The sequence below is a fragment of the Poecilia latipinna genome, unplaced genomic scaffold (genome assembly GCF_001443285.1).
Source record: "Poecilia latipinna isolate Pla-1442-1.1 unplaced genomic scaffold, P_latipinna-1.0 Scaffold1806, whole genome shotgun sequence".
NCBI lineage: Eukaryota > Metazoa > Chordata > Actinopteri > Cyprinodontiformes > Poeciliidae > Poecilia > Poecilia latipinna.
The window spans coordinates 1-15605 of NW_015114422.1; the positions used below are offsets into that span (position 1 = coordinate 1).

The following is a 15605-nucleotide window of genomic DNA, read 5'->3' on the forward strand; positions in this document are numbered from 1 at the left end:
AACAGCAGAAAACAAACAGCATCATAGAATAAAAACTAAAAAGAGTTTGTATGTCTTAACGTTCTTTGAAAGAAAATTAGCATTGTCCAAAGCCATTATCAGCTGGTAAAAGTTTGATCGATGCACCTAATAACTGGTTTAACTTTACACAAGCTAGTACAGCTACATGGCTTCCCACTTAAAATAAACATTACCTACACACCTATCATTAGCAGTCTGCTTGTGTAAGAAGGCGAAGAGGTCTGCAGCCTTGCCCGACCCCTCAAACACAAACACTGGCACAGGGGGCGCACTGCTAACATAATCCAGAACTGTTGATACAATGGCGGCGCTTCCTTCCACCACCACACACAGCACAGGCACTCCCTGGTTCAGTCCTGTGAGAAGGGGCAATAAACAGTCATGATAAGAACCGAGTCAATCCACTGAACTTCGAAAGGATGAGCGAAGATAGATACAGCCTGAAATTAATTAAATTAACACCGACAAAAATGTGCTGCTATATGTTTTGCCAGAAAGACGATGTCCCATCGTACATATTCAACAAGGCAATGACATGAACTTACGAGGATGAATCTTCAGTAGCTGGATTTGTTTCTCCAGTTTTCTCCTGAGGCCCTGCTGACAACCAGGTTTCCCCAGCGTCCCGTCATCCACCAACAGAAAGTGGGAGTGGAAACCATTAAGGCAGATCCTCTTGCTTAAAGGGTTGCCCAGTGGCTGGTAGGGTCTGAATACCTGAGCAGGTGTTGAGTTAACATCTCACAAAAAGGACAACCATCTTGCTGAGTAAAACATGTTCAGCGTTACGCTAGAAGGAAGGAAACAGATTTAGTACTAACGTCTCTGCCGATGAGGTCCAAGTTGTTGTCGATCATTCCCCACGATGTGATGCCAATCGTGTTTCTCTTCCTCAAGTCGTGGCCTCCAAATAACTTCACTGCCTCACCCACATACTTAGACACACCTGGAAATGCAGTGCCATGCAAAAATACTCATTTTTCTTTAAACTTTTCTAAATGAAAATAATGCAAGATTTTCAGAGCTTTTATAAGACTTCATTTCTGAAACGTGTGCTGTGCCTTTTGTCCAATTAATAAAATATCAAAAATCATATTTGCACTATCACAACATGCCTTTTTAATAAATAAATATGAATTAATATTGGGTGCACATATTCCTTGTTACCTTCGATTTATTTCCTCGTAAAAGTTCAATGTTTCAGACTCAAGGTGCACAAAAGCTGGTGGAGACGATCCCATGAATGCATTACCTAAATACTGGAAGTTATAGTTGCAAAGAAAAGTGGTTCTAAAAGGACTAATTAAGGGACTGACTGATAAAACGATGAAACACATTGAGGATTATGGCTATAAAATCACAAAATGTGAAAAAGTTAAAGGGTTATAACTGCTTCTCCAAGGCCCTACAGGTATTTGCATCATTGTCTTAGAGAAAATCGATTCCTGTACTGACCTGTATTGATCCCATCAGTGAAAATCCACGCCCCTGTGCTTATGGCAGCCGTGATGAGCCCCTTACTGAAGGCCTGGTTCACCTTTGGGGGCAGAATAAAATTTTCTGACCCTCCGTGGACCGTCAGCAGTAGTTTCGGTCGCTCCATCTGCCATTCCCTCAGCATCAGCTGGAGCAGCGCCTCTGGCTTGGAGTCCACAGCCACACGAACATACTGGAAGAACATGGCACTGCTCAAGAGCTTGCTGCGTTTTCCAACTGCTGCTCGCAAAGTTGTTTTGTCACTACAGCAGATAGCATCTTTGCCGCCACAAAACACCTTAAATCTGCTTCCATCATAGCAAACCAAAGTTTACACAACCAGCAACATCTGCACTTCCATCTCACTCAGACTAGAGAAAGCATCTACTTTTATAGTTAAAGCTATTTTTTGTAAAAGGAAGATTAATCATAATTTTTTTTAACATTGTAGTGTAAATTTAGTAAATGCTGGCAAAGAAAACCACAGTTAATGGATATACAAACCTTGGCGCGACAGACCCGCGTGGCAGTGTCTTGAAAATCTATGATCCCATAGGCGTTGGTAGAACTGGCCTTTGTGTGAGCCTCCATGGACCACTCCTCCATGCCCTGTTCTGGACTGGGACAGAGGGAAATGGGAGGACAAGACTCCTGCCAAGAGTGCTCCCCCATCAAGCGGCCACAGCAACATCTAATCAATGAAAACAAATTATGGGATATGTCAGAGCACTTCATCATTAGATCTGACAAAGTCTGTTTGAGAAACATCTGTTTTACATTACAAAATCTCAGCTGAGCAGCTGCTTTCCTGATAAATAGATCCACCATCACCTTAGACATTCCAGTTTTATGATTTACTTTAGGAAGTCTGTGCGCTCTGATGAATTGTGGAGCTAAATGACACCAAAATGCTCAAATCTCACAAATACATGTAATTATCTGCAATGGACTGGCAACTGGACTGTCCAGGATGATTGGTGCCTATCGGTGGAGATAGGCACCAATCATTCTGGCGATGCATGTTTAGATAATGGATGGATGGATGGACATTAAATCATTTAAATATTTCCTCAGTAGATTTTTATATTGCTCTATTTCTATTATGGTTCTGATTCGCATACAGACAAGATGACCTATAAAAAATAAAAAAGAGTTTATTTCCCCCATAAAGGAGCGTCCTCTTAAACGTAGATTTTATCTACTAGTCAAATACTAGTCACATTTCATAAGCGAAATTTCTTTCGTTCGTTATTCCCAACGTTTGATATGAGTCATTTACAGGAGAAACCAGTCATGGCAGCTCTGTGATGTAACTGAATCAGTAAGTCAAGTAAGAAAAAGGCCAAAACTGAAAGTGCAAAACATTGATGAGGCATGACGATCAGCACCCAATTAGACCCACGATTCAATGGTTTCAAATGACCTTTAATGACTGAAAGTGGCTTCAGTGACTCATTGTAACCTTTTTCTGATTGACGTTAGCAGTTTTTCATAATAGTGTTGAGGAGATGAGGCCCAGTCCTTCATACAACATTGCCCTGACTCTCCACAGAATTTAAATCACACTAAGGATCTGGACTTTGACTAGACCACAGAAACAAATTGGGGGTTTTTGCAGCCAGTCTGTTGCAGATTCAGTCATTAACCCCTTCATGGATTTGGTCGTTTATAACCGATTTTCTCAGGTTTTATTTGCGGGGACTCAAATAAAAGCTCCCTGCCAGCAGTAGGTCACTTAGTTATTGCCTTGATCCAGGGTCAAATGTCATGAGAGTTAACTAGTACTTAACTAACACTAATATTTTATCATCGTCACTAATACAGTCACGATGATGAAATATGACAGAAAGAGTTTATCCCTTTAAATACTAGTTAGTAGCATAACTGCGCTCCTACACAAGGAAAGAGCACTGTAAATGTAAGTTATAATATGTGATGTTTTTGGGAGTTCATATTGAAAGTAAGGTTTTCTTATAATATTTATCTTAGATAGGCTGCTGCTCAAAATGTTCCTTTGCGTCCTTAGTGATTTTGGTACAGTTATGAACTGAATAAGTGCTGTAAAGAATAAAATCACACCTTATTTTCTAAGTGGTATCTGCAGAAATCTTCATTACTGCAAAGATTTTTTTACACATTTCTGTCCACAACCAATTTTTTATTTGTCTGTTTTCTTTGTATGCTTTTGTGTAAAAAAAAAAAAAAGTGTCAGAAAGACGAATACTGAAGCGTAAGCGTGTAACAATATGTTGCTAAAGCAAAGTAAATCGTTGGCATACATTTTAAAACCCCCAGCTGACTAAGCCAGACTGCAACAAGTACTCCCCCTTTCCTGTCTCCCACCCTTCCTCTTCACCTCCCCTGGTCCTTGAGACTACATATTCCTGTTTCATTGTGTTTATAATGTTGCCAAACACAATTTATTTTTAAACGCATGCCTTCTCTCAGTTTTTTCCACATCATCTGAACAGTCGTTAACTCATTGACTAACTGCAGTTTGGGGCATTTTGAAAATAGTGCATCAGTGAAATGGAAAACAATGTGGGAGCAGTGCAAATACAGCAAACACAGGAACAGTACAAATAAACAGAGGGCAGTGAAAACTATGCGACAATCAAACAAGAATGCCAATGCCTCGTGGGCAGCCAGGTGGTGATGCACAGTAAAATATTAACTAAAAATTTGTAAGTAATACCTGATCAGGCTTTGGCACACTTGGCATATTGGAATGCATCTGAAAGAAACAGGAAATAACACATTATGAAATAATCAACGTGGTTCCTGGAAAAAAAAAAGAAATGGCTGCCAAGTGGTTCTGCTCTCAGGATGACGTTTATTTCCACCCACCAACGTTAATGTTATACTACATACATTCTTCTAGGAATCATAAAAGCCATCCATGCAGCCAGTTCACAGTTTACCTGTGTTGGTCCCAAGAGGAAGGGATGAACTTCACACACTCCCTTCTGAAGAAGCTCTCCTCAATCCAAGATTTTCCCGTCTGAAATAGGAAAATATACAGTTGAGATAATATAAACGACAAAAAAGGTCAAGCAGATTGTCACGGTATTCTCATCTTTGCTGATTAATTTATTCTGGGGGAAAAACAAACGACTTCCTTCAGGGAACAAAAACCTTTTCAGTGAAGTTCATTATAGTCAAACAAAAGCAGCCGTCTACGGCTGAACTCAAGCTTCAAGTCCTTCACCATCAGACTTCTCTCCCACCGACAGTGAAACACCACAGAAAAGTGAGCGACAACCCCCACCTAGCTCGACTCAGTTTCTCCAACAGATTCAACAATAGCAGCAAGAAGCAGAGCTGTGTTCATGGGAAACATACAAATATCCCCTTCCTGAGATTAGGCCACATGGCTGCGGAGCTGGCTTACTCCCACCCAAAACAGAGTCTCACTGTGTGAACACTTAGCAAAGGCCCTGAAGCGTAGTTGGGTTTCAGAGAAAAGAGATTTTCCAATAGATAAAAAAAACCTTAATACAAGCGCTGCAGCCTCAGAACACCACAAGAGAGCGAAAACCAAATTCACTGAATTACTAAGTTATTTAGAGCAAGAAGTTGTATCAATTTTAAGTTATGCTCATTGGTGACAACATAAAAACACTATATTGCTATATAACTTAAGGAGACTGTCTAAAAAATTTCTCAACTATCTGTACCAAACACTGCATGAACTATAGCAGTTTATCACTTCCTGTAACATTACTTCACATGACTAAACTTGCTATGGTATCCAAAATAGTTTCTAGGTTAAAGGACTGGAAAATGTTAGCTTTTAGTTTAGTGGAAAGAATTCAGGTGCTTATCTGATACATTTACTCTGCTAGAGATTTTGTATTAAATCAGCGGATGTTCGAAAAGAATCACTATAGTCCCAAAACAAAAGAAACAGAAATAGAAGCCGAGTCTAAATATAAGGAATATTACTGCTACTACTACTACTACTGTTTAATTTTTTTTTCTTTAATTAATGCATTTTGATAGTATTTGTAAGCAACTGATTGTCATCATATATGCAGTTTTGATTTGGGTTTAATGTTTATTCTTACTGGAGGTTAACAAAAACTCTGTGGAGAAAGTTATACATTAGAGTGAAGGTGAAGAGTATAAATAATCTTTTTTTTTAACCCTAATTTAATATATTTTAAAAGGTTCCAACCACAAATCTAAAGTTTATACTTGTGGGTTAATAAGTCATGCTTAAGAGCCTAGAAATGTTTGTTCATTTTTTTCTGTTTCTTTTAAATATGCACATATTTATAACAATTTGTAGTTTAAAAAAGATCCTACTTTACAACTGCACATTACTTTGAAATTGAGGATGTTATTTTTAATCATACTACAAGCTGTAAAGGGAATGTGCAGCAACATGTTGAATGTTGTCCCTGGAAGGTGTCCTACTATCAATATATTTTCTATAGATTCAGTGGAAAGTTGGGTCATATTGTGTCTTTTCTTGGAATCTCATAAATCGTGCAGCTTTGAAATCATAAAGTTTATAAAACCATAGTGCAACTTGTTAATGGCATTAAGAAATTACCTTAGTATGTTTACAAAATGTAAACAAAACTTCCCAGCCTGGATTTTGTCAAATATATATATTTTACACTCTATGTATTCAAATTTCTTGTTTGTTTTTTTTTGTTTGTTTTTTTTACACTTAAATTTTACAAAACAACAAGTCATGGCAAGTAGAAGAGTTTTGCCGTCTAGCGTTATGCACATGCGCAATATTACGCGTCTGTACGTCGTTAATTGAAAAACTTTACCCTAAAGCTTACCTCCGCACCTAAAGTACATGTTACAAGAAATGCTTAAAGAGAAAATTAAACACAAAGTCCAGCAGACAGATTCTGGCTTTTCGAAGTTCCCTAAACAATTGCACTTCGCATCTCACTTTACCATGTTTTCGCTGCCAAGTTAAACTAAATTAACTTGTCAGCTAATAGCTGCGGTCGTTAGCTCAGAGCTAACACAGCTAATATAGTATGGAACCGTATGGAACCGGTTCTGGACTCCGGTCAGAACACCGGTTGCAGAAAACAGAATCTCTTCGGGTGATTTACATGATTATCTTCCTCTTGCATAACTTACCATGGCTGTGCTCTGCGGGTAAAACCTACATAAAATGTTTTAAGTCTAACGGAGAACTTCTTTCAAATCCCACCTCTTCATCATTACTCTGTCGTTTGGGCTTTTATCAGCCGCTGGTCCAAAGGGCACTTCTTTTCCAAGAAGCCTTGAGGAACTCATGATCTCCTCCTCTTTCCAACACAACCAGGACTGTTCGACCTCCGGAGCAGAGCCGCGGTCCTCCCCTTCAAACCGCAAACATGCTTCACAGCAGCAGCAGGGGCAAAGAAGGACAGCTCTACGCCAACAAACATGTTACTCGATTGTTCAGGTGCAGGGAAGAAAAAAAAAAAAACTCAACTCCATTTTCTGTTATCCCTTGAACTGTCCCTGACAGGAACAGTCACAGAAAAATAGTCACTTGGGCACTGAAAATTATTTTATTTACAAGAAAAACAAAAACAAAAAAACCTGATTATCAAATAGCAATAAACAAACAGTCCTGATTTATACACAAGTTCCTAAGTCACGGTGTTAAAGGTGCAGTATTATGTTAAATTGATTTCTTTTAGAAGCTTAACATCATGTCATAATATTATTCCCTCATCGAAAACATACTTGGAGTGCTGCTTTGATTCTTTCATGCATGTTGCACCAACTTCGAGGATGGAGCTCTTCCTCTGAGCTGCAGTCTCCAAATTTCAGAGCTTCTGCCTAATAGAACAGCTCTCCCACCTCCTACAGACTAGCCAGCAGCAATTAGCAAACACCTGGTGAAACTCTGCTGAGCTCATCACACAAGCTACTTGCTGGAAAAGTTTTAAGGGATTAATACAGGAGCTGTTGTGAAGACGTCCTAAGAAGAAGGGGTGTCAGAAAGAGCAGGAGTTTTTAAAGAAACAGAGGCCCAATTTCAAGGCTTTAAAGGATAATCTCAAAAATTATCAGTTAATTTCTCTTGCTAATTTATATCAAATATAAGTATGCTGTATATATCATATTTGATATATACAGCATTTTTGTAACGACTAAAGGTGAGATAGTCACTTGATTGTGCTACAAAATTGCTCTACATGCCTGGAAAATATACAATACTGAACCTTTAACAATGAACGTTTTAGCTGCGAGTCATTTAGATTCTCTCAATGTGATAACTGGGTAAAAACAAGATTGCTTCTTTGTATCATATTAATAGCAGAAATATCCAAAACTAAAATCTACAGAATCATCTTGAAGCTTATTTAAAAAAGCTTGCTAAACAGGTCGCAGTTTACCAACTGAACTGCAGCAATTCCTTAACAAGCGTGATGAGTCCTGACATTTCAGAACCAGAAATACTTCTAAACACCCTACAACTTTATTTTGCAAGTAGTAGGGTAATCATTGTGAAGCAACAAGTTGGTGAGGCGTAATGTAGGTTTACTGTATGCTGCACAGTGCCAGTCAAGCGCTTTATTAGGCTTTAATAATCCCAACCTGCAAGAACTTTTTTTTTAAACCTCAACTAAGCAAACCTGTTTGTTTACATGTATGTATACATCTTTTCTTTTTTTCTTAATAAATCCAGAAGATAAAAAATTGTTAAAATCTCATATGAAATTTTACTGAAGACATTGTTACCATCACGTCCATATGGACCAGTTGGTTTATAAAATAAAACAGATTCTGCTCCTTGATCCAACCAAAGTGACTCAGAGCGACCTCTGCTGAGAGATGTTTATTTGGGGACAAGATCCACATTTTCCTTGCAGCAGACTACAATCACATGGGTTCTTGTTCATGTCTTAATTGTACATCTTTCCAGAGTTCGCAATCTGTTTTCTGATAGTTACTAAGCATAAGCACAAAATTTCACAATGACTTTATGGCAGATATTTCTGTTGTGACTGGTATTTAGAAAAAAGAACCCGTCTAAAAGGAAGGACAAAAGGAAGAAGGAATAAAAGTGAGACTAAATATATGTATTTAAAGCTAAAGAATACTAAAAACAAGTGACATCATCCTCCAGACTGCACAGAACCCTGCAAGCACATTCTGGAAAATGACTTAAACTTATCAGTTGTCAAAGTCGGACTCGGTACAAAACATTTCTTCTGCTGCGTGAGTTGATGTATGGTAGATATGAAGTACTGAATGATAATCAGCTCCTTTTCGCATTTGACGAACTTACTACTTTACAGACTCTGCTGCAAATTGGCAGATGTAGCAGAAAAAAAGGGCAGAGGTGTAAATGAAGAACAGCCTCACCTTGCTCTTACAAAACCCATTGAACATAAAGCTTCAGGATGACCAAGAGCTCCTTCACAAAACATCTGAAAGTCACTGAAATCCTACAGCAAGACATCCACTTTAACTCTATTATCTGACATATCTATAGGATTAACAGGATCAGTTTGCTCAGGTAATAAAACACATCAAGTGTTCATCATCTTCAGGTCTCCATTGCATCTGCAGTTGTGTCATTCGCTTTTGACTTGTCTTTTTTGGGGTAATGGTCACTAGGCTCTTCTAGCAGTGAAAGGTCAAGTTCAGGTAAGGGGACCCTCCAGTACTGAAAAGAGTTATAAGTACCATCTTCATCAGCTGTCTGAAAGAAAGAGAAAAGGCAAGTGAGCATCTAGACAAACCTTGATAGTACCATTTTGTAAAAGCAAAGATGCAAGAAAACTTGAACAGACTGATCTTGAAAATTATCAAAGTTAATTTCTCTTGCTAATTTAATTCAAAAGTGAAACTTGCAGATTCATCACAAAGAGTGATGAATTTCGAATGTTTATTCAGGTAAATTTGCCGATAGCGTTACAGTAAAAACTTAATGATGTAAAGTCATTTATTAGGAAATGACCACAGCACAAAAGACCAACATTACATGCACTTAGTGCTTGTTTTGGGCCTCCTTTTGAATGATTTACTGCATCAATGCAGACTGGAATAGATGCAATCAGGCACTGTCAATGTTCTATTAATACACATAAATACAGCACTAATATGTAAACAGACACACTCATTGCTAACATATTTTATCAATGAGTATTACTGTCTGCTGGAAAACTGTTGTCAGTTTTCCCCATTATTGTGAAAACACAAAATAACACTTCCGTATTAAAAAAAAAACATCTATTGGTCTTTTACTGTAATGCATTTTATTTATTTTGAGAAACTGAGCGTTGGGTTTTATCAAAATCAAGAGAAAATACTTTAAATGTATCTGGGTGTAATGAATTTTGTATGATGTCCTAGTTTATCTTTTTAACAAGATTTTTTTTATATATTATGCTAATTTACAGAGATGCAGCCGTCATGAAATTACAACGTCACATTCAAATTCAAGTCTTGTGGGATATTAAAAATGTGAGCAAATGACGACATCTAGTGGCAGTTTACTCTCATTACAGAATCATTTGCTTTCAAGAGATTAACGTCTATCGGCTAAATACTGCTAAATCAAACCATGTTGACCTACTTTATCTGTTGCCGTAACGGTGTCTGAACCGACGTTGTCCTCTCGCGGTCGCTTATTTTTTGAAAGTGCGCAGGACCTGCGGCCGTCCTGGAAACTTCCAGAAGATGGAGTCTTCAAAACATTCTTTGCATGCTTTCCAGAGTCCAAGGATGAAATCTTTGGACGAGAATATACTTCTTCGTTGTCGAAATAAAGAGGCCTTTTTCTGCAGCGACTCCCCAATAAAGTCAGTAGAGATGGGGAACTCACGCCTCCCACTGAAGCCATGCTCTCCAGCTGCATGTCAATACTGTAAATCGGAGGGAAGTATCTTCTCTTACTGGGAGAGTCGAGTAGCACAGTTTCTTCAGCGCGTCTCTTGGCCATCAAGTCAGATCTGTGAGAGAATCAGCGGTAACAAGTAGCAAAGTAGAATCTGCTTTCTTCACACAAATGCGTGCAGTACAAATGCAGAAAAAAGAACAACACCGGTAGTGACATACAACAGCCACAGTCAAAAGGACCAATCATGGAAGAGCTCTGCTGGTTAAAGCCCGCCCACCGCTTTTCCTCTTCCTTTGGTGAGCACAAAACTTATCCGCGTGCCTTTTAACGAAGTTGAAAAAAAAAAGCAGAAATAATTATAAAATCTTTTATAAAAGCTTTTTTTTCTCTAAACGTTTGGCTTTATTTAAAAGAAAATGATAACTACACAGCTTAAACACTGAACGGTGACCGATGTAAATGCATTTGATTTAAGTAAAAAATAAATAAATTACAAAATGTGTAATTCAATTGCAGAGGCACACGTGAATACGTACAAACTGTGGCAAGGGAAGGCAGTGAAGTAAAATAAGTTAAGAGTGAGACCTAATAGCCAAACAAAGTGAACGCCTTCTGGTTCGGAGTTCACAACAAATCAATAAAAACAAACACACTATTTGCGTCTGATAACTCAATTACTTATAACTTCATGATCAAAAAATGCTGTGATGACCCATTTTTTTAAAGCTGATATTGCAGTCCCACGAAGTTTGATACCACGACGCAGTTACCAGTATCAAGGTTTTAAAAAGCTGGTTTCAAAAACTCCTAAAATTGTCAGTCATTTTACCGTTTAGCTCTCTCGCTCTCCCCACTGCAGGTCAGCTGGCTGAAAGGAGGCCACTAGACTTCTCCAACTATTACAAGACACACACATTTAGCTGTTTAAAATAAATTAGATAGTGAGCTGCGTTTTTTTGTTTTGAGGTTTTGGTTCATTACGATTATTTAAAAACAAGGTTTCTTTCACTCAATCTATCATTCTATTAAGGTCTCATGGCCCATGCCTGCTTAGCACAATCCAAATGTTCAGCTGTATTCAGATGCACGAGTTCACCAAAAAACCTCAATGTTGAAAGCACCTTTGAAGAGAGGCAATTTAAAAAGGCGTATTTAGGGAGAAAATGAAAACATGTCCACATTGCTTGTGTCTAGGTGGTTGAGCTTCTGCAGGAATTTTTTGTCACGTTAGCCTGTTGCTGCCCTCTCGCCTGGACGACTTAGCAGCAGGTGGACAATTTTGTTGTAAATCTTCTTCTTCTTGACCGTTAAAATGCAGTGTAGGTTTTCGAGCAACAAAGAAGACGCAGTCGTAAACGTATCTCAGCATAGAGCACTCGTTCTCAGTGTAGGTAGTCTGCATTGACTCCTTCTCCACCTGTGACAGAAATAAAACTGCTTTTCTACCACAATGATTGTTTTCAATGCAAACAAAATGCAATAACAATTATATAATGCAAATTTACCTCAAAGATGAAGCCATATTTTAGCATTGCTGTCCTGATGTCTTCATAGCTAAGTTCAATAGAGAGCTCGTTGGCTATATTTTCAAAGTGATAAAGCAGCGGACCTTAAAAATATATGAAAATGACAGAGTCTTAAGTTAAAAAGCTCTTAAAAGCTTTAACACAGAAACCAAAAACAGAGAGATATGACAGAACACTAGTGTAGGCTCCAAAAGTTGGTCTACTGTTTCTGAACAACCTTATTGTTTTAAAACGACACACTTGATATGTTTCTGTTGCAAACTATAGTCCTCTTTAGTCGATCCTGAAAATTTTCCAAGCAAGATTCAAGAGGTTTATTGTCATGTACAGAATAAAAACAGTGGCTCAGAGATAACAATGAATCTCTTACTTGGCTGTTTTTTTTTTGTATATGTATTATGTATCAGTGTTTCAGATCATTTTTCCACAATGATCTGAAATACTGATAAGATCATGTGTAAGATGAACAGTTGCTCATTCAAATTATGTCAGAAATGTGCTTATTAAATGTAAAATCTAGCGTTTTTGAATGTCTCTCGTACAGCTAAGTTTTCTTTTAAGAAGGCAGACTCACCGAGATTGATCCATACGCCTCCAGGCTTAAGAATCTTCCAGATTGTGTCCACATATTCCAAGACATTATTAGCGGTGTCAATAAAGAAGCAGGTAGCCACACAGTTCCAGCACTCTGAGAGGAACACATGATGTCACAAGGTAATGTAAAGTACCACTTAGACACATATTTACTTATTTTTTACTAAATTGCAAAAAAAAAAAAAAAACACTTTTAACTGAGTCAGCTGAACTACATCTTGTACTGGAATAAGGTTCTAACCAACCAAATTGATTTTAACATTTGACAACAAATCTGACGGAGTCCACGTCAGCTTTAGCATACCCAATTCACTGTAAACCTCCACAAAGTCCCCCGCTACCATGGAGAAGTCGGTGTTTAGCGGCAGACTCTGGGGGTTAACGTCGGGGAATCTGATTGGCCGTGTTTGGTCGGAAGACTTCTTGTTGTTGCTGAACTGGTGGATCCAGGGATACAGGGTCAGAGCATTCTCCTCCTCACATCTGAGCAGACACGTTCAAACTCGTAAGTAAAACGAGGATATAGCAGTAATCAGCGTTTCACCAAGTTAAATGATACAATTTTTTTCAGAACTTTTAAAAGGTCAAAGTTATTTAAATTTAAGACTTAGCTGAGCAAGGAAAAAAAGGAGTTACGATAAAATCACTTACTTAACTTTTATTTAAATGAACTTAAGTGGATGCATTCAATGTGTTACCTGTTGAGAACAAAGTTTGAGGAGAAAAGCATGAAGAAGCTCCATTCGTTGCCCTGGCATGAGTATCCCAGCCGAGCAATCTCCCAGGCAAGTCGACCAAGCCCAGCACCGGGAATCAGCACGCTCACCTTAGACACATCACTGATATAATAAAATGCACAAAAAGCACACATCACATAGAAAACACTGACATGTTTGTTCAAAATATGGTCTGTTAAAACCATCTTACAGTAGAGCTCATTTGCTGAAATCACATGCATGTAGATGTAAAAGTGAGCAGATAAAATTCCTACTATTGGTCACTTGGGAAGAGCCTCTGGATCTCTTGAATGATTGGTTTGTAGCAAGAGTCCCTCTCAGCCTGGCCTGCTTCACTCCAGTCTCTGACAAACTGCTTTATGGTGGACTTCAGTTTGTCCATGTCAAATGTAGTGGATGGCCGTGCCTTTCTCGGATCCTCCTGACAAAATACAGGCAAAAGGACGATACCAAATTTTAAGGGAAGAGCATATTGGATATACGACGAGTTCGATATGGACGATAAGCAGTATGTGTTTGTGCAAATTCAGAGTTAACATTTTCCAACACTCAACCTTCTGGAGTGAGGCTAAAGCATTCGCGATTCTCTGTTTGCTGCACTTTTGCGCCTGTCGGTCACCATAGTTTAGAGCTTAATATCCACAATTACATAATCTACACAAGTCAAGTAATCAAAGAGAAAATTGTTAATCATTAATTAATTTAAACATTAACAATTACAAGTGTTGTACACTTGTTATTATACGAAACCTACCCGACATGTAAGCTACAAAAAATGTATGTATAATAAAATCTTTTGGCTGTTTGTGGAGCGGTCATCAGTGTATCTGTTCTATGCTGTTCTCTAAATTCGCCCACCCCACTTTTTAATGGTGGGCAAGGTGTCACTCCGAGTTCCGCTGAAACATTGCAAACCCTAAATTTGGGACTTACCCTCTCTCCATACTCCACGTTCTCAAACATGTGAAGGCTATTGTGAACGACGGCGTCCAGAATCTCTTGGTTGTGTTCGGCGCACTGCCTAACCCGGGCCAGGTTGGATAAAACACCTGGCAGCACCCTTTGGTGCCTTTGTGACAGACTCCGAAACTGACGCTCAGCCCGCTTGACCTGCTCATGGACATGGAACCTGGTGCGGGAAAACCCAAAAACACGACAAAATGTTCATAAACTAAACTAAAGCAATGTGTTGTAGAAAGGTTGCTGTGTGGTTCCTTTGTCGTTCTCTTGTTAGCAAAACATCAACATTATTACGATATATCGGCACAAATGGCAGCTTCCTGTCTCGCCTTTTACATTGTGAAATATATCTATTGTACCTGTAAGACCTAAAAGCATCTATTATTCTCCAGAAATGTTGCCTTTCCAGTTTGGCCTCCTCCTCCGCGCTGTATTTTCTTCTTTCTTTCTGATAATATGCTCCACTGTGCGGGTCTGCTGCCCGTTGTTCCGCCATGTTTGAAACAGTTCGGCGGCCATCCAATCACTGCGCGACTACTTTCTACTTCGTGTGATTCTGTAAATCAACGTCTACATGGCATGCTTCCGCCACCTACAGTCAGATGCCGGAACTGCAGCTGGTAACTGAATTTAAAAAGCTTTGCTACGACATTCATTCCACATTTTGTCATGTTCCAACCAAAAACTTCAACGTATTGCAATGGGCACTATGGGACAGACCAACACACGATACAATATAACTATATTGTTAAAGAAGAATGATACGCAGTTTTCTTTTTGTCTTATGAGCATAGAGACAGCTATTATAATAAAACCCAGAGCAACCAAATTGTCTTAAGACACCTCACTGGTAAAAAATAAGTTCACTTATTTCTAAGTTCATTGCAATATAAATGGGCAAATTGTTGTCAAGAAGTTGCTGGGTTACATCATAAAACTATCCCAATATCTCAAAGAGCACTGTTTATTCCATCACACTAAAATGGAAAGAACAAGCTGGAATTTACCAATAAAGGGCTTTCCACATAAAGTGGCAGTAATAAGATCAGCAATATTTTTCCTGTACATTACATCCTTTTATTTTTTTATGAACACGGCCTCACTATGTAAACTTTTAAATAAAGCCAACTGGGAGTACACACATTTTAAAGATTAAGGAAAGCAATGGAAAGGAGTTTTGTTTGGGGAATTGAAACTTGACTGGATGTTAAGTCCTTCAAAATACTCTATAACTAATTTTAACATTTGCATTGTTTGAAAAATGTTTTGCGAGTACACACATTTTAAAGATTCAGGAAAGCAATGGCAAGGAGTTTTGTTTGGGGAATTGAAACTTGAATGGATGTTAAGTCCTTCAAAATACTCTAATTTTAACATTTACATTGTTTGAAAAATGTTTTGTGTGCAAATCCAGGTAAACATACACTTTTGTGACCATTTTATTGAAAGCGGTCAATTATTTGGATTTCCTGG

General features: G+C 38.4%; 2 protein-coding genes across 2 annotated transcripts; both read right to left on the reverse strand.

Annotated features, from left to right (window-relative positions):
- Positions 1 to 202: 202 nt before the first annotated feature.
- Positions 203 to 10601, reverse strand: LOC106934432 (transient receptor potential cation channel subfamily M member 7-like; the record flags this gene model as incomplete). The annotated part of the gene is made up of 9 exons (XM_015014322.1): positions 10052 to 10601; positions 6610 to 9175; positions 4419 to 4498; positions 4193 to 4231; positions 2002 to 2188; positions 1477 to 1690; positions 843 to 967; positions 567 to 738; positions 203 to 377 (listed from the first exon to the last, which is right to left on the reverse strand). Coding segments are annotated over exons 2-9 (995 nt in total), but the record flags the coding sequence as incomplete, so codon positions are not given.
- A 101-nt stretch (positions 10602 to 10702) lies between these two features.
- On the reverse strand, positions 10703 to 14664 carry LOC106934442 (carnosine N-methyltransferase-like). Its single transcript, XM_015014339.1, has 8 exons — positions 14492 to 14664; positions 14106 to 14301; positions 13427 to 13593; positions 13134 to 13274; positions 12740 to 12918; positions 12416 to 12529; positions 11821 to 11924; positions 10703 to 11732 (listed from the first exon to the last, which is right to left on the reverse strand). Exons 1-8 carry the CDS (start codon positions 14626 to 14628, stop codon positions 11538 to 11540), a joined length of 1233 nt encoding a protein of 410 aa, XP_014869825.1. The 5' UTR covers positions 14629 to 14664; the 3' UTR covers positions 10703 to 11537.
- Between the last annotated feature and the right edge of the window lie 941 nt (positions 14665 to 15605).